Source organism: Stenella coeruleoalba (assembly GCF_951394435.1).
Source record: "Stenella coeruleoalba genome assembly, chromosome: 9".
Taxonomy (NCBI): domain Eukaryota; kingdom Metazoa; phylum Chordata; class Mammalia; order Artiodactyla; family Delphinidae; genus Stenella; species Stenella coeruleoalba.
Window position 1 is genome coordinate 91,572,352 of NC_137155.1, and position 20,328 is coordinate 91,592,679.

The 20,328-nt window shown below is 36.7% G+C and overlaps 1 protein-coding gene across 5 annotated transcripts in view; it reads right to left on the minus strand.

Moving 5' to 3' along the window:
- Positions 1-20,328, minus strand: part of KDM7A (lysine demethylase 7A) — a gene marked incomplete at its 5' end in the record, with an annotated part of 160,877 nt that overhangs the window by 34,341 nt on the left and 106,208 nt on the right. For all 5 annotated transcript variants that reach the window (XM_079930970.1, XM_079930971.1, XM_079930973.1 and 2 more), the window contains 2 exons: positions 720-837; positions 6,220-6,305. In XM_079930970.1, coding sequence (XP_079787096.1) covers positions 720-837; positions 6,220-6,305 — 204 coding nt within the window. The remainder of the gene's footprint in view (positions 1-719; positions 838-6,219; positions 6,306-20,328) is intronic.

A 20,328-nucleotide genomic window follows, 5' to 3' on the forward strand; every position in this document is an offset into this window, starting at 1 on the left:
ATAATTCCATAATAGGCTGCAGGTGATATTGTGATTGAAATTTAAATTGTGCTTCCCCTTTTTAACAAGCCTGGATATGATCTCGTGTAAAAAGCCTATTAAGCATTATCACTTTAAATAGATGTCAGGCAGCGAGTAGGAAATGATCTAAATTAGCATGGTTAAATGCTGTATAATGCTTTTGACATTTGTTCTTTGAGCCACAGATAACTCAAATACTTTCCATTATCTTTAAAAAAAAAAAAAAAGCCTAGTCCTGTTGCCACCAGAGGCTAAGCAATGGTTGTGGGGACTTCTGGCAGACGTAGGGTGGAGGCAGATAGGAAAAATAACATAAGAAAAAAGCAGAGTATGAAAACAGGTGTAAAAGAGGTGAAGGAGAAAGAGAAGCAGCAGCTGCACAACATAAGGAACGAAGCACGGGAATAAGTGCCTTAGATCAGTGTCTTTCAAACTTTTTGGACTGAGACCTACAGTTAAATACATTTTTACCCAGTAATCCAGTACACATGCACATAACAAAGTTTCCATGAAACTATGCTTATTTACTCCTATTACTTGCAATGTACCAATATTTTTATTGTTTTATTTTCAAAAAGTAAAAAACTGATTAAGAATAATAATGGCTTGCAACCTGAAGTATGAACACGCTACTTTAGATAATGTCACCTTATTGGGTAACATTCTTAAATGTTCTTTGGTCATAACAGGTTTCCTACCTTGGGAAGACTCGAGAACGTAATTCCTTCACAAAAGTTCTAGTTCCAGCCTGCACTGGTTTGGAACCATCATCAATTTCTGTGTAGTCGTGCCTGTGCCAGTTCCTCCTCTTTTTCACTGGATTTTTAGAAGATTAAAAAAAGAAAGCATTTTGTAACTGGTGGTACTACGTACTTTCTATAATCAATTATAGTCTATATAATCAGAAACAACAATGGTCGAGTACAATAATACTCACATTTTTTAATACATTTCTAAGGCTGAAGAAGTAAAATTTAATGCTGCAATTATAGGCAATTAACTGTGGGTTTTAAAAATTCTTTTTATTTCAAAAATGATTTTAAAATTAAATCAACAAATTCAAATTAGCAGATTGAGCCTTTTATAATATCCACATTTACACATATAAAATCTCACAATTATTTAAAATCATGATTTTCACCAGAACATTAGGTCACGATACGATTTTTATGGATCATCCACATCATCCCCTCAGGACAGGGCCTTTGATCCCACAGCAGAAATCTATTTCAACAGCACAGTTCCCTTCTCTGTTATGTCAGGATTTATTCCCAAAATAAGCATGGTTACACTGACACAGAGAATAGCAGGTGACTGCGTCAGAGCAAAAAGAGGACAATTAAGATGACAGAATAAATAACCTCTGGTCAGATCTAACACTCAGGTCCCGTGATTCTACAGCTCTGGGAGGCTACAATCTTTTTTTTTTTTTTAATTTATTTTTCATTTATTTATTTTTGGCTGCATTGGGTCTTTGTTGCTGTGTGTGGGCTTTCTCTAGCTGCAGCGAGCGGGGGCCACTCTTCGTTGCGGTGTGCAGGCTTCTCATTGCGGTGGTTTCTCCTGTTGCAGGGCACGGGCTCTAGGTGCGCAGGCTTCAGTAGTTGTGGCTTGAGGGCTCTAGAGCGCAGGCTCAGTAGTTGTGGCGCATAGGCTTAGTTGCTCCGCGGCATGTGGGATCCTCCGGGACCAGGGCTCGAACCCGTGTCCCCCGTACTGGCAGGCAGATTCTTAACCACTGCACCACCAGGGAAGCCCCGGAGGCTACAATCTTGAATAAGCACAGCAACCAAAATCAGGACACTTGGCTTTGACTCCTAGTTTAGTCATAACTTGCTCTGCAACCTCGGGCAAATCTCTTTAACGTGTCTGGGTCCAGTTTCCTCAATGTGGAAATGAAGGGAATGAGTACAGTTTTTCAGACTGTGTTGAGGAACCCTTAATAAAAGGGAAGATGGAGAAGAGGTTGAGGTAGGAGCTCTGGACCTCATTCCTCTTTCCCCCAGAGGGGCACCACCTACATGTCTTTTGTGTGGTATCAATGTAAGATTTCAGTTTTACTGTTTTTTTTTCTTTTAAGTTTGAAAATCACTTTTAAGCCTAAAACCTCCATGATTCTGGGAAATGTACTGATGTCTATAACTTACTTAGAATGAATCAAAAAATAAGGTGGATAGACAGTGGGATCGTTACACAGACAGATATGAGATAAAGCAAGTAATATAAAATGTTAATAGTGGAATCTAGATGGTGGGTTTAGAGGTACTCGCTGTAAAATTCTTTCAACTTTTCCTGTATGTTTGAAGATTTTCATAATAAAACCTTGGGGGAAGGACACAACTCTATGAGTCTAAGTTATTTCAAATCCTTCACCTTACAAAGATCATAATAATAAAATAATGCTGGATCCTCATATGGATAAGAAGTCACACTAAATAATCAATAGGGGTGGAAATCAGGCTTATTCATATCTAAGAGTCTAAAACAAGATTCTCAAGTAATTTATGGCGTCAGACCCCCAAGATGGAAGAGAGTAAATCCCGTTTTTTAAAAATGTCACGGAAAAACTGACAATCATTAAGCAACCTTCCTAGAAAATACCATTAAGGTGTCCTTTGTGTGTTACTATTTTTTTTTTCTCACTTAAAATCAATTCTAAAATTCAAGGGTATTTCATTCCAGGCTTTTTTTTTCCTACAAATATATAGATACATAACCCCATTTTATTTTCAACTGGGATCATAATGTTTATCCTGCTTACCTTCCTTATCGTGGGCATTTTCTCCTTATTAAATATTCAAGAACAATTTAAAGGCAGCCTAGAATTTTAAGATGTAAATGTAGGCGCATCTTTAAATAAAGATGAAATTAATATTTATATACATAAATCTGTTTCTTGCTATATATTGCAAACCTGCCTCCAGAAAAGTGGTAACTCACTCACATTCTTACCAATATATATGAGCAGCCTATTTGAAAAGCCCCAGGTCAACAGTGGGAGGGAGGGAGGGAAAAAGAGGGAGAAAGAACAGACTGCCTACTTGAAAATAAACAATGATGTTACACTGTTTTAATTTTCATTTTGGCGGAACAGATTAGAATTCAAACAGATTTGGGCTTGGACAGCTATGGGTTCAAACTCCAGCTCTGCCAAACAGCTACATGAGAGACCTAGTAAGATAATTTTTCTCACATCAAGGTGTTACAAATATCAAAGGAGATAACATAGGTCTAGTTTTTCTTAGCATAGTGCCTGGGGCAACCAATATGCTGCCAATTACTTCTCTTTTCTTTTAAATGTGCTGACTTGCAGGATTTTAACAGAAGGCTACACTGTCCTGTTGGGCCAACATCCTTAACACATAAAAGCAGTCGCTGCAAGAGCTGACTGAATTTCTTAAAGGAAGGAGGCCAGTGAAAGAACATTTTAATAGTGGTCATAGGGAATGGACAGAGAATTTTGAGTTTAGAGTGCATGTGCCTGAGGAGCACTGAGAATATGTGTTTAAGTATCGGGCTGGTTTTTTTGACACTGGACCTCGAACAGAGTTCTTAATTCCCATTAAGAAGGTAAAGTCTAAATTCACCATATTTATGGATATTAGACTGTCTCAATGGTATCTGTAGTAAGGATTCCTGGGGATCTCTCAAAGAAACAGGAAATCGTCGGTGGCAAGCAGAAGAGGCTTAAGACCAAAAGGTATGACCCAAATTAGGGGCGAGGGTGAGGGGTGAGGAGCAGTGGAGCCTTAAATCAAGATAAAACAGATTCCTGGATCTTGGGCATTTTCCTAAAGGGTACTTAGAGTTGGACTTTTGCCCAGAAGACAGCCAATGCCTGATCTTATGTTATTCAAGAAGAGAAGCATATGTAGGGGCAAGTAACAGTCAAGTTTCCCTCTGAAGTGCTGTTATTCAAAGTGCAGGTCATGATCCATTATGGGTTGTGAAATCAATTTAGTGAGCATGACAAGCTTTTAAAAAAATTAAATCATATAGGAAAAAAGAAAATAGAGTGCATTACATTTAGTAGTGTTTTCTTTTTTTTAATTTTTTTTTTTTACGTGGACCACTTTTAAAGTTTTTATTGAATTTGTTACAATATTGCTTCTGTTTATGCTTTGGTTTTTTGGTTGTGAGGCATGTGGGATCTTAGCTCCCCGACCAGGGATCGAACCCACACCCCCTGCATTGGAAGGTGAAGTCTTAACCACTGGACCGCCAGGGAAGTCCCTGCAACAGTGTTTTAAACACACATTATTCTGATTCATAGTAACCCCTTTAACATTTCATGGAAATTAAATTCAAATTATTTCATTTTGGGGTTATTTACTTAAATTCTAAATTCTGTTTCCCTTCTTGACATAACAACCCAGTATTATTTATTTCCTCAAAGAATTACACTTGGTCAATAATTACTTCAAGTTATATACTACATACTTCAGTGCTACACAAAATAAGAACCTTTAAAAACATTTATATTAACAAATTAGTCAATTACACGTGTAACAATTCTACCAATTTGCTAACCTCAAATTTTATACTGCGTAACTAACAAAAAGGATAATCTGTATTTTACAAAAAAATATTTTAATACATTCATAGAGCTTAATTTGTTAGATCTCTTAGAAAGAAACTGATAAATTATTAATATTTCTAACAAAACAGATAAGCAGTCAGTTGCTCCTAAGTCTCTTTTGAAAAGATCACTTGCCCATAACCTCAGGACAAAATTTCTATTTTAAAAAAATATTAGGAAAAAGGCTGCATTCAAAATAAAGAGGTTGTATAGGCTACCTACATCTGACCCAAGCGTGTATCAAGGTATGTTCGGGAAAAGCTCAGTTCTAAAATGACTAAGTCTACAGTTTTTCTCTTTAATTTTATGAACACAAAAAAGCTAGCATGCAGTCTAAATTTTTAAGAAAAGAAATAGTTACAATCCAAAGTCTTTAAAATCTCTACTCTCATATTTGTACAACAATTAATATTCCCATCTATTCCTCTAAAGCATCTGTAAAAGGCTAACAATAATATCGTTTTGTATGTGTTGTTGGTGTACTCCAGAGGACACGTGAGCTTCCCTGCCCATGCCCTCACGCCTCAAGAAGAGTGCAGGCAAAGACTTGGTCTGGCCTCTGCCTTCTGTGGGACGGGGACTGTGGGGAAGTTGCTTCCATCACAGAGGATAGCTGGGCAGGACTCTAGGCCATACGCAACAGCATGACCTAATTCGGACAACAGGAGTAGTACTTTAGCGTATCGGTGCCCTAATTTTCTCCTAGAAGTATAATGCACGTGTGTGCATTCAAGTCTTATCCTATACTGTTCACTGTCGCAAATAGTACTGGAAGATTTTTTCTTCTTCTTCCAGTTTTACTGAGATATAATTGACACACAGCCCTGAATAAGTTTAAGTTATACAGCATAACAATCTGACTGACACACATCATGAAATGATGACCACAGTAAGTTTAGTGAACATCCATCATTTCGTGTAGATACAATAAGTGAAATAGGAAAAAAAAATTTTTTCCTGTGATGAGAACTCTTAGGAGCCACTTTCTTAACAACTTTCATAAAGAACATACAGCAGTGTTAATCGTATTTAACATGTTGTACATCCCTAGTACTTATTTATCTTATAACTGGAAGTTTGTACCTTTTGACCATCTTCATCAAATCCTCTCCCCCATCCCTGCTTCTGGTAACCATAAATCTGACCTCGTTTTCTATGAGTCTGTTTATTTGTCTTTGAAACATAAATGACCAACAACACTGTGTTAGTTCCTAGCACACAACATACTGATTCAATATTTCTATACACTTCAGAATGATCACTACGATAAGTCTAGTTACCATTCTTTTTTTTTGTAATTTATAGAGATAAAAACAGCCAGAATCAGAAAAATTTTACTTTATTGCACTTCGCAAATTGAAAGCTTTGAAAATATGTATTTGAGTTTGGGGGCTTTGCACTGGCAATTAAGAAGGATAGTATTTTTTTCACTTAATGTTTTGACTTGTTAAATAAGTTATTTAATAATTCAAAGAAAAACTGTATTCTCAACATCTTCAGAAAAATCTTCCTTATAGTTCTTGGTGGGTATAATATAACTAGTCAGAGTATCATTAAAGTATTGTCATGTACATATTAAGTTCTAAAGTTCAATTTTTATTTAAGCTTCTAGTACTTACTCAAGGAGGAACCATGTAGAACTGCACAGTTGGGACAGTGATATAGGTCAATGTCAACAGCATGATGTTCTTCTACTCCAACACAGCTAAGATAAAGAAAAATAAAGCCAATGTGTAAATAAGGTGAAGATTTTCACTTAACTATAACAGATTGGTTAGAATTTAGCTGAGAAATGTACAACCTCACCAATAAACTTTGTAAAGTACAGAAACACATGCAAGAATAAATTTAATTCTCTTCCTTACATACTTGCTGAATAATTGTGGGGTTGAATATGTGGGAAGTGATTCACTACTAGCAGCAGTAGAGACAGCAGAAGTAACATAATTATAAACCATAAAACCCTCAAACCATTATGTAAATACTACCTGTTATGGACTAAATGTTTGTGTCCCTCCAAAATTCACATGCTGAAGCTGTACACTCCTGTGTGACTGTATTTGTAGATAGGGCCTCTAAGAAGGAAGTAATTAAGGTTAAATGAGGTCCTAAGGATTGGAGCCTTAATCCAATAGGATTAGTGTCCCTACATGAAGAGACACCACAGAGCTCACATACCCTCTCTCTCTCCTCTCTTCTCTCTTCCTCTCCTTCTCTCCTCCCTGAGCAGACTAAAACACCACTTAACTTTAAAATATGACTGTCATCAGCAGAGGTGATTAGTAAATTTGGGTAACATCACTGACATGGTGAGAGCACTGAGTCTTAACAGTTCTGCTTTAGGTCTCATATCCCTAATTAACCAGTTAAATTAGTTTGAGGCACTGTATCTGGAATACTCCATATCATGGAGTATACAGCAGCAGCACTTAAATAAAAATAAAGTTTAAGGGGACCACCTAAGAACTGATAAAACTACATAGTGACATCTTGAAAACAGGAGTAGTTCACCAACGAAAGACCACAGCAGCTTTGCTCACTTCCCAAGTAACTTATTAGGGTAAAAATTTATACATGTTTGGACTCCCAAAAAGTTTCAGAACAAAAACACAACCACAACTAGGACTTGAAAAAGAACCAAAGCAGACCTAACACAGAATTTTGGGGCATCAGTTGACAGGTGTAACAGTGGAAGAGAAAATTAGTGAAATGGATGACAGGCTTATCATTCAGAATGTAGCAGAGAGAATAAGATGGTGGGAAATACAAACAAGACTGTAAGAACCACGAAGGATAAAATGAAAAAATGTATAACATACATTTAACCACAGCCTCAGAAGGTAAAGAGAGAATAGGGGTAGAAGCAATATTATGAGCTAACAGTTAAAAATTTGCAGAAATAATGAAAGACACTGATCTCCAGATTTAAGAAACCCAACATATCCCAAGCAGGATGAATAAAAAGTCTACATCTAATCACATCATAGTAAAACTGCAGAAAAACAAAGTCAGAAAATTTCAAAGCCATAAGAAGAAAAAAGCACAGATTACTTGCAAGGATGAGAGACTTCTCAAAGCAATAATGGAAACTGGAACACATTAGAATATCTTACATGTGCTTAAAGAAAATATCTGCTAACCTAAAATATTGACCAAGCATTCAACATTCAGTTAAAATGTGTTTCGGGGAGGGGGGGGGGGGGTAAGTAATTGTACAACCAAAAACTGAGAGTTCACCTCCAGCCAATCAACAGTAAAGAAAATGCCAACAGATGTACTTCTGGCAGAAGGAAGATGATCACAGAGAGGTCTGGGATGCAAGAAAAAACGGAAAAGCTAAGAAAAGTAGAGTAATAAATATGTGGGTAAACTTATACAAACACTGACTACATAAAACAAATAATGTCATGTGAGGTTTAAATATATATACAAAGAGCTAAAACACATGACAATAGCAGCATTTGAGTCAGGAGAGGACAAATGGAGTTACAGGGTCCCGAGGCACTTATACGAGAAGGAAAGAGAAGGTAATGATTACTGTTAGACTTCAATAATAATGAGTTGAGGACCCCTATTATAATTTCTTGGGAGACAACTAAAAGAACAGAAACAGAGAGCATAGCTCCCAAACTAGTTGGGGGCAGAGGGTGATCAAAAAGAGGAGGGGAGGAAAAAGAGAAAAAAAACCAAAAAGACTAAAATAAGGTATAAATTCAAATATATCAGTAATTATATTGTATGCAAATGGACTAAATGCTTAAGTTAAAAGACAGATTATATGGCTGGACTTAAACAATACAAGTTGCTGGTTATAAGAGACATAAAACAAGGATACATTAAGACTGAAAGTAATAGGATGGGCAAATAAATACCACAAAAATAGTGATCAAAAGAAAGTACAGCTATATTAAGCAACACAGAATCTAAAGCAAAAAATATGAGATAAACATGTTCACTTCATAATGACAAAAATTTCAATTCACCAGGAGGACAAAACAGTAGTGGAGATTTTGACAATTCTCTCAGTATCTGATAGAATAAACAGGTAAAACAAAAATCTATGAAATATACAAGATTTGAACTGCAGGATTAAAAAAATATGGCCTAAAGAACATTTATAGAATCCTACACCCAACATCCATAGAACACACATTTCTTCTGAAGCACACATGGACCATTCATAACAAGTGATCATACACTGGGCCACAATCAAATTTGAAGGTCTGAAATCAGAAATTCTCTGGCCACAGTTCAAGATAGAAAGCAATGACAAAAAGTTAACTAGAAAATCTTCATGTGTTTAGAAATTAAGAAATAATATTCTAAATAACCTGAGTCAAAAGATAAATCATAATAAAGGCTAAAATTAATGAATTAATAAACATCTACCTCAAAAAAGTTACAGAAAGAATGGCAAAATAAACCTTAAAAATACAGACAGAAGGAAAACCAAAAGAACAGAACTGATGACGCGGAAAACAAACATACAATAGAGCACTGAAGCCAAAAACCGATTCCTTGAAAAGACTTGTAAACCTCTAGAAAGCTCAAGAAAAATTAGATAAAACATAAGTAAACAATGGTAGGAATGAAAAGAGAGAGAAAACTATAGATTCTATACATGCTAAATGCAAAAGAGGGTATTATGAACAATTTTATGCTAAAAGATTAAAAAATATAGATAAGTCAGGCAAACCTGGGTCACAAAGAAAAAAAATATTTGAATAGTCCTAAAATTGTTACTTATATTAAAAATTATCCCCCCCTTCAAAAAAAAAAAAAAAACCCCAGGCCCAGATGGCCTCACAAGCAAGTTCTAGCAAATATTAAAGGAATAAATAATTCCAATATTATATAAAATTTGCACCAGCAAGTAGGAAAAAAAGACTTACTTTCTAACTCATTTTATGATAGCATGACCTTGATACTAAAACTTGGAAAGGATGATACAAGAAAGGAAAATTATAAGTCACTCTCATTTATGAGCAAAGATGCAAATAGCAAGTTTGGTCTATCTCTGGAATGCAAGGTGGTTTTAACACTAAAAAATTTAATCTATGAAGTTTGCTACATTAACAGATTAAAATAAAAAACCATATGACCATTTAAAAAGAAGCAGGACAAGTATTTGATAAAATTCAACATTTATTTATGATTAAAAAGCAAACAAAACCCCTTAGAAAATTAAGACTACAAGGATACTTCCAAAATCTGGTAAAGGGTACTTATAAAACTATGCAAATAACATGAGAGCAGTCTCTTTGAGATAAGAGCAAGACAAGAATGCCTGATGCTACCACATCTAATGAAACTTATCCTGGTGCAGTAAAATAAGAAAAAGAACTAAAAGGTATAGAGATTGGAAAAGCAAAAGCAAAGCTGCTACTGCAAATGCTGTGGTTACACATGTAGAAAATGAATCTGTGGATAAATTACAAAAATCAATAAAAAGAAAGGTGGCAAGATACAATACCAGCACATAAAAAGTAATTGTACATCCATATACCAACATTATAAAGCTAAAAAATGAAATAAAACACCATGCACAACTGCAGAAAAAATGTCAAGTATGCTGGAATTTAACAAAAACTATGCAAAGACCCCTTTAAGGAGAATTATAACACATTATTAAGAGACTTTAAAGAAGACCTAAATAAATGGAGATATACATCATGATCATGGATTTGAAGTGTAATATGTAAAGATATTAATTCTCCTCAAATTGATTTATAGATTCAATCTAATCCCAGTCAAAATCTGTAGAACTTGACAGGCTGATTGTAAAACTGATATGGAAACATAAAGAGCCAAGGATACACAAGGCATTCTTGGGGGGGGCGGGGGGAAAGAAAAAAGCAAACTCTCTACCAGGTATCAAGACATATTTTAAAGTTGTAGGAATGAAGGTAATACAAAACTGATGCAAGAGCCCCCAAACAGACCCAGGCATATGTGGACACTTGTACAGCAAGGACAGACTTTTCTGTAGGAGGTCCTGAGACACCATTTATGTATCTGTATGGGGAAAAAATGAAATTAGACACCTATCTCACAACATAAAAATTTATTCCAAAATAGATTAGAAACACACATGAAAACACACGTAAGAGGAAAACTACAAAGGTTGTATAACATAAAATCAAAATATCTTTATGACTTTGTGGTAGGAAGTGTTGTCTTAATCAAAACATAAAATGTACTATCCATAAGGGGAAAAACTGGTAACTTTAATTATACTAAAATATATAGTTCATTAAACTATAAAGAATGAAAGGATAAGCCAGAGTGGGAGAAGACTTTACAATAGAGATAACCACCAAAGGAATTATACCCACAGTATAATAAACTCCTACAAATCAATAGGAAAGGGGAGGGGAGAAGGGGGGAGGGGAGGGAAGGGGAGGGGAGAAGAGGGGAGGGGAGGGGAGAGGAGGGGAGGGGAGGGAAAGGAAAGGAGGAAAGAAAGAAGGAAAGAAAGAACCCAGTAAAAAAAAAATGAACAAAAGATGTAACTAGGCACACAATAAAAGGAAATACAAGTGACTGATACACACATGAAAATATACGTAACCTCATAAATAACTGGAGGAATGCAAACTAAAACCACAATATGCTCACCATATTGACTAAAACTAAAAAGTCTACTGATAACCAAATGTTGAAGATGATGTGGAGCAATGGAAACTCATATACCACTGGCTGGAGTAAATTTGGCACAGCCATTATGGAAAACAATTTTGTAAAAGAACTGAAGAATCCTATATTCTATGACCAAGCGATTCCTCTTTTAGGTACATGTACCTTAGAGAAACTCATGCACGTGTGCACAAGGACACTATACAGGAAAGGTTACAGAATCATTATTTCTAATAGTCCATTAACAGTAAAATGTATAAACTACAGTATATTCTCACAATGGAATTCTGCATAATAAAAATGAAAGAACTATAGACCCATGCAATAACTGAATGAATTATATGAATGTCAATATTATGTTAAAAAAAAAGACAAGAATATATACAATGTATTCTATTTATTCATAAAGTTTAAAGCCAGGCAAAGCTGAAGTACAGTGTTTAGGGATTAAACTATAAAGAAAAGCAGAGATAGATCGTAACAGTAGGATCACAGATTCCTCTAGGGAGTTGTGATCTGGAAAGGATTGCGGGAAGGTGTCTGGATCCTGGGTGGTTGTTATTACAAGGGTATATGTTTTATAATCATTCATTAAGTTATATATTTATGTTTTAGACACTTTTCTGTGTTCTTTCACATTAAAATACTTTTAAGGATAAAATTCTATCTACAATAATATAAAAAGATTAAGCAAACAAAAACCTTGAATTAATCTAACAACTGAAGCAAAATATCAAAAACAATGTATCTTAAAGATCTGTGGATACCCCAAAATAAACCTGTTCTCATTTGAGGACTCCAGTACAATTGCTTCCATAAAGTCTTTGGGAGTCTGAGTAGAGTATGATGCCATCAAGACAAAAAAAAAAAAAAAAAAAAAGTCAAAACCAGTTGTCAAAAATAACATATTTCCATTTGAATATTCAATCCGTGTAACTGAATCAAGTACTTGCAATTTATTTCTATAGAACAGAAATTTCTTTGGTTTTATCTGTCCAATTTAGATATACTTCATTTATTTCCACAGAAAGCAAAGGTGAATATGCTAACTGTTTATTTAGAAAGTTTTTTTAACTGAAAAACTATCAATTTCCAATCCAATAAAATAAACCTTATGCAAAATTTTTTACTTATTTATGTACAACCTACTGGGTCCAATCATTGGATAGTGTATTCACACTTCCCAATTTCAAAACTTACTTACAAAGCTACAGTAATCAAGACAGTATGGTACTGATATACAGATCAATGGAACAGAATTGAGAGTCCAGAAATAAACCCTTACCATTTAGGATCAACTGATTTTCAACAAGGGGTGCCAAGATCATCCAATAGGGAATAGTCTTTTCAACAACAGTACTGAGACAAATACATGCAAAAGAATGCAGTTGGACCCCCACCACACACCATATATAAAAATTAACTCAAATGGATCATATATGTAAATGTAAGACCTAAAATTATAAAACTTCTCAAATAAAGCATAGGAGTAAATCTTCATGGCCTTGAATCAGAAAATGGTTTCTTAGATCCAGCACCAAAAGCACGAGGGACAAAAGAAAAATAGATGAATTGGATGTCACCACTACAATCTGAAGGCTTCTGTTTTCTCAGCTTAGTTTAGTGCGAGATAATCAGCCGAGTCTGGAAAGTGGTAGAGCAGTGTGAGGAAAGGAAATACAAAATAGTTGATCTGAGGAATGAAGACCAAGAAACAGTAACACTGCTAGGTAGCACTGAGCTCTGTGATAATGAATTCCAAGTGAAATCATCTCTGCACAGCTGTGTGATTGTTTTCGTTTTCTTAGCAATGTTCAACCATGTGGTGCAGGCCCAGAGGAGGAGCTTGGGTCCATCGAGAGTTGGGGTTTTGCAGGCAAAGACTAGAAAGGGAGTTGAGGATATTTACCAGGGAGATAATATAATGATGAACCATGAAAGCGAAACTGGACAAAAGGGGCATGAATACAGAAAAAGGTAGTGAAAGATGGTGAGATGGTCTTAGGGGGTCTCAATATGTTCTCAGCACTGACTCAGTGGAAAGCCTTGAACAACCGATCTGTAAGAGGCAGAGATGATGCTCAAAGAGTGGGATGTTCAGAATTTAAAGTTTCTGAAGTAGTGTAGTCTATGACAGTGATAAGGTACAAGTGTAATAACAGCAGGTTGCTAAAATGGAGCAAAGAAAAGGGTCACTGGAGGTAAGTGAGAAGGTATCTCTACATTCAGTGAAACAATTCCAAACCACACTTCCCTGATTTTGGTGCTACTCCGACCAGAACAGAAACTCAAGACCACAGAAGCCAACTTGACACTTCTAGAAACTCGTGGTTTGTCTCGTCATACCTTGACTATGGCCACATTCCTTATGCTTAAAAAGTGATGGTTACACCAAAAGAATTATTGAGAAAAAATTGTTGGATATATCCTGGAAAACCTAAACCAGCATACATCATGAACTAACGTATGAATATCTAAGATACATATATAAGGGTGATTCCCATAAAGCTTAGGGAAGAAAGAGAAGACAGGGACATTCCAATTAATTAAGGACACTTCAGCAAAACTTGGCTAATGATCCTCAAAGACCCACGGTTCCTCTCTCCAGCTTCTGCTCTTCACTTCCACACTCACCCTCTATACTCTCTTTTACTAAAATGTCAGTGATATCTTCAGGTTTTGACCATTTCTAATCAACTGGCAAAACATTTATAGCTTACATTTATCAAAATTTTTCAGAACTTAATGGTAAATTTGGTAAATTAATAAAAAACAGTACATCTGATAAATCAGTAAATCTTAAAAACAATCCTTTATATTAATCATTAATCCTTTATATTAAAATATAATTTTAAAAATCAAATTAAACATAAAAATTAAATGCCCCTAGACCAAGAAGGTTATTTCAGATCTTTGGACGGCACTAAAAGGAACTACTACATACATTTCAGTTTCTCTCTCAAAGGGAGGGATAACTTCTCCCATCCCTCAGCCCCCGTTAAAAGAATTCTAGAGTCACTGTAGCTTTAACAGATATGTTAAGAGCAAATGCAGTAGGACACATAAAATGCAGAACTCTGAAAGCAAACTTTCTAAGAATAACTTTCAAATCCCCTTTAGTCTCTCACTCCATTTAGTTCTCTTATAAAACTTTCCTTCATATACAAATCGTTCCATTTTTTCCTAATGGCAAAATGTTCAATGTTTATTAGACCATTGGGAGTGTGTGTGTGTATATGTGGGGGGGGGGCGTTTCCTATAGGGGTGACAATCTGACCTTTTCTGAATAGCTTCCATCTATAGAAGAACAGCCTCCTTGCCATTTGGTGAGTGTGACAGTGACAACTTTAGCACTTTCTATTGTCTTAATCTTCTGAAATTGTTGCTTAGCTGGCTTCTTTTTTTTTTTTTTTGACACTTAACGAGAACAGAATTGAATTAATGACTAACCAGAATTCCCTGGGATCTGCCAAACATTCTCTTTTTTCCGCTTGGATAATGCTCCCATTTATATTCCCTCCTCTTGGTGTTAGAAGAGTAGGTGGCCAAATTCTTTAAGATCTTCCTGCCAGTGGACTTCATTAGATATTCCTCTTGCTTCAAATGTTCTCCCCATTCCACACCAAGGAACCTTACACTACCTAGGCTTCAAAGCTCAACACAAATTCCTCCTCCTTGGTGAAACATCACTGGATCACCCCATATAAAGTCCTGCAACATTTTATTCACACACATTTCCACTCACTGATGTCTAATATTGAGCTATTTTACACACCCTATTTCCTGAGTTGAGCTCAAGACTTCTCTCAGGACCACTTACAGTGCCCTCTCAACATGATGATCCCAGTAAATTTCTGTTGATTATTAACTGTGCTGAAAACTTATTTTAAAATTGACCCGTTGTGGTAAAGTTATAAGCAGCTTAAAAAAAAAAAAGTGTTCTGCTTGAATTTTTTAAGAATTTGGTATGGGAACTAAAGGCAACACAGTTGGCAAAAAAGGGAAAGATCTTTCAATGTATGAATTAGTAGATTTCTCATCTTTCCTTAGACGGTAGTAGGATGTAGCAATGAAATTCATTCATTTAAAATTGTGCTTCAGTGCAAGTTTTCGCCTGTGTTTCAAAAGTTCATCTTTCTACCCAAAGGCGATTTTTATGACTTCTTCATAGAGGACTGAGTCATCCATTGTGCAACCCTCAAAGCCTCACACTAATACCATCAAAGAGGATGCGGAGTGGCCTTTGAGATGCATTAACACCAGGAATATAGAGGGTGGTTTATAACCTGCTCTTCATATTTCCTTTCATATCATAACTCTGGGGTCAGCTGAGGCCTTGGGACAACTGTAAGTCAGGCAAGGACTGCCCAGTCTAGTTTCACGCCACCAGAAAAACAGGTGTCAACTGGCTCCAGTGGGATGCATAGATTTTTGGTTTGGGGACTTCCCTGGTGGTGCAGTCAGTGGTTAGGAATCCGCCTGCCAATGCAGGGGACACAGGTTCGAGCCCTGGTCCAGGAAGATCCCACATGCCACGGAGCAACTAAGCCCGTGTGCCACAACTATTGAGCCTGTGCTCTAGAGCCCGCAAACTACAACTACTGAGCCCGCGTGCCACAACTACTGAAGCCCATGTGCCTGGAGCCTGTGCTCCGCAACAAGAGAAGCCACCGCAATGAGAAGTCCACGCACCGCAATGAAGAGTAGCCCCTGCTCGCCGCAACTACAGAAAGCCCGCGTGCAGCAACAAAGACCCAATGCAGCCAAAAATAGGTAAGTAAAATAAATAAATTAAAAAAAAAAAAAAGAAAGACTTGGTTTGATTTCTAGCTCCAGTAGTTTTGACTTTGAGCAACTTCCTTAATTCCTCTGAGCAGGAGTTCTCCTAGGATTAAAAAGGACAATGTATGTAAATTTATAAAGCATATGGCTTAGCATATAGTAAGAAATAGTAGAGTAAATATTATTAAGTAATGAATAGTAACCATTAATATTATTATGCTTCTATTAGGTACCAATCATAGCTTATACAGCTCTGGGCTTATTACCTATGAGGTTGGAGCCCACGCAGGAAATCTGGCTTTATGACTAGGCTTAATATTTTTTTCTTCAGTGATGCCTCTTCAGAACACAATTAGACACTCAAATGGCCATTCTTTAAGGGAAAAAGAAGAGAATTCCTTTTCAATTTTTAATTCCTTTTTGATGGTTGAGTTCTCTGGAGTCAGTCTACCTATGTTAAAATCCTGGGCTACTACCTATATGTGCCTTTGGGTAACTTTCTCTGTCTGTTTTTGGTCTCATCTGAAAGGATGGAGATAATGACAGTATCTCCCTCAAAGTTAAGAAAATTAATTAAGTTAACAAACATAAAACGTTCAGAATTGAAACTGCAGAACAATTGTTTTGGTGGTCCAAAAATCTTACTTTGCTAACCGGTATTAGCTTAATAGGTTGATATTCCTGCTAGAAGTACTAGGATGCCAACAGGCATTTCCACTTTTAAATTGCATTTTATGCAGTGTTTTAACCCTAAGATACTCTATTATCAATTATCAGCTAAAGCAAAAATTTATAATTTGCACATATGAAATATTTTCACTGACAATCAACCTGGTAGTTTTTTATTAAACCTGTGGTTTAATAAAAAAAAAACCCAACTTCTGTTATTCTCTTGCTGACATGTAAAACTCTTTTCAAAAAATTAAGTGCTTTTCTTTACAAGTTGGGTATAGCATTGAAGATTTTATTTTTTGACACATTAAAGCTATTTACTGGCATATAATATGCTTAACTATATTTAATAAGGATTTTGAATGAAGTGCATACTCTGAACCAAATTCCTTTGGTTCATAATAATCTCAGAAAATTAGAGTTTTTCTACCTCTAATAGCCAGCTCATGCTTCCAACTGTCCTAGGGCTTCCTGAATTATTTCCAACCAGCTGACTCAGAACATCTATGTTAATAAGGGTGAGGGAGGACGACAATATAAAAAGGAACTGAACAAAGAACATGAAAGGAAAATAAGAGGGACTGAAGAACCAAGAGGTAAGCTCACTGATACAAAATGTACCCCTTAAAAAAGCTGAAAATCCTGTTGACATGCTTCTAATAAAATTTGTGCCAAGATGAATGTGTGAAACATATACATCAAATATAATTTACATGCTGAACATTATACTACTTGCCTCTAGAGCACAGAAAACATGCTTGTTCTTGTCACTGTCTATCTGACACCTGAGTACACAGGGTAGGCAATGTAAATGGTAAATGGATTAAAGTATCTTTACAAATAAGCATAAACAAACTATTATCTCAGGAAGGTAATAATTTCTACTAGGATGCCCTAAAGAAAGAAAAGCTGCTTTAAATTTCTGAAATATACAAAAAGCTAAGTAGATTTGCTTTTCACCACCTTGTGGTCGTTCCACTAGCTCTTCAATCTCTCAAACTAATACTCTCTTACTCCTCTTTAGGAATCTACTTTCTGCCGGTGCGGCTATGCCTGAAGTATGCCAACAGTGACTAAGGAACGCTATAGTGCAAGTGGTGCCCAGCACATCTGCTGTTTCATGAAGACGGACTACATTTCTACTTATAAGCAGTGAAACAGCAAATAAATGCCAACCCAAAATGAATATTATGTGAGAATTTAATAAGAACTTTGTAAATCATCTTAGGGGAGAAAAATCTTGCCATGATGATAAAGGATAAACAGTAGCAATCACATAAACGTTTGCTTGGAAATGTTAAGTTAATAAAGGAAGGAATTAAAAACTGTGCCATCATTATGTACATTACCGCCTTCTTTTTTTTTTTTTTTTTGGCTGTGTTGGGTCTTCGTTGCTGTGCGCGAGCTTTCTCTAGTTGCGGTGAGCGGGGGCTACTCTTCATTGTGGTGCATGTCCTTTTCATTGTTGTGGCTTCTCCTGTGGAGCACGAGCTGTAGGCGCGTGGGCTCAGTGGTTGTGGCTCGTGGGCTCTAGAGCGCAGGCTCAGCGGCCATGGCTCACGGGCCCAGCCGCTCCGCGGCATGTGGGATCTTCCCGGACAAGGGCTCGAACCCGTGTCCCCTGTATTGGCAGGCAGATTCTTAACCACTGCACCACCAGGTAAGTCCCCGCTCACAGAATATTTACAGACGGAAAGCAGAAATTCCAAGCACATTAGGGAGGCTACTATCCTGGCTGTAAATACCCTATTATACCCAAAATTAAATATGAATTTTGCAAATATAAAGGGGTAGAAAATGGACGTGAGGAGGAAAAAATAAATAATGGGTGACTTTTTCTTTCGAGATCTCAGTTTGAAATATCCTTTTTTTTTTTTTTTTTTTTTTTTTTTTTTTTTTGCGGTACGCGGGCCTCTTACTGTTGTGGCCTCTCCCGTTGCGGGGCACAGGCTCTGAACGCGCAGGCTCAGCGGCGCAGCCGCTTCGCGGCATGTGGGATCTTCCCGGACCGGGGCACGAACCCATGTCCCCTGCATCGGCAGGCGGACTCTCAAACTACTGTGCCACCAGGGAAGCCCCTAAAATATCCATACTTTTTGCCAATGTAAAAGGATACATTATTCCTGAATGTTCAAGTTTAGTTGCAGGTATATAATCCCATTGTGCAAAAAAGATCTCTGTTCATTACAGATTTATATATTATGCCCATTTATTCTGTTCTCCTTTCTTGTAGCTTCTAAGTGTCCTTATGTTAGCTTGATTTTCCAAGTAGGGTATCTACTAAAAGAATATATAGATTAAATAGATAAGTAGAAATAGATTTTTTAAAAGATAAACCAATAGCCATCATGTATTTTCATTTCAACCCAGCTGACCGTTTTAATTCCCATTGTGAGCATGGCAAGGAAAGCTATATTTTCCAGGGTCTAATGACACCTACAGAAGATTTAATATATGCATGGTTAAGAGATCACACCCTGGGATAAAAGACAACAGGAAGTCATAAACTTCTATATTGAGGACACTTAGTGATGAGTCAACTACAAAGGACAGGAGTCAACTCAAGCCGATCTAGTTGCCTAATAACCTTTCTCCTCTTGTAAACAGTCTTCAGTGCCCAAACCTAAGGGGAGAGACTACATTCTGAGTGAAGCCAAGAGAAAGGATTCATCTTAGAGAACTTTCTGTTGGGACAAAAACTAAGGTTTCTAAGGGGGACTACTTAACACCCTTAGCAGGCTTCTTCATTCTCAATGAAGGATGAGTTAAGAGTAGAGGTTTGGATCATGGAAAGCCTGACATAATCCTTAACAAACATCCCTACATGAAGATTTCAAAGAACTTCAACAAAATTACAAATCAGAAGTACCCATCAAAAGCAAAACGGGTAGGGGCTTCCCTGGTGGCGTAGTGGTTGAGAGTCTGCCTGCTGATGCAGCAGACACGGGTTCGTGCCCCGGTCCAGGAAGATCCCACATGCCGTGGAGCGGCTGGGCTCATGAGCCATGGCCGCTGAGCCTGCGCGTCCGGAGCCTGTGCTCCGCAACAGAAGAGGCCCACGTACCGCAAAAAAAAAAAAAAAAAAAAAAAAGCAAAACGGGTAGTGCTGAGTTGTCCAGAAAAGGTCAACAGCAAACACTGGACCATCCTATTTCAAAACATACAGTAAGGGCAAAGTGTTAAGTGTGTAATACGTAGGGGTTTTTACCTATTAGATCCATTCAGAAGATAACATCATTATAGGTTCCTCAAGGTTCACTTTGTAATTCTTCTTTATTTCCACTAGAGGTCAGATGACAAATGATTGGCAAATACAAGAAAAATACAGGTAGTCCTTGCTTTGCATGGTAGTGTGGGAGCATAAAAATAATTATGCAAGTTGAAACTATGCAAAGCTATCTTCGTAATCAATGGGAAAATTACAGTTGTCCCCTGAGCTTCAAAAATGTTTGTTAAAACATTTAAAACTCTCTTACTGTTGGTTATAATGTATGGAGAAATGAAAAATTCCTAAAACATTTACTTAGTACACTGTAATTTAAACCATTATGCTCTTAAGGTTGCCCTCACTAAGTGCTCCTGGCTGCATATCAAGAATCTCTCAAATGGTGGCAGTGTCAACATTCCTACCATCAGTT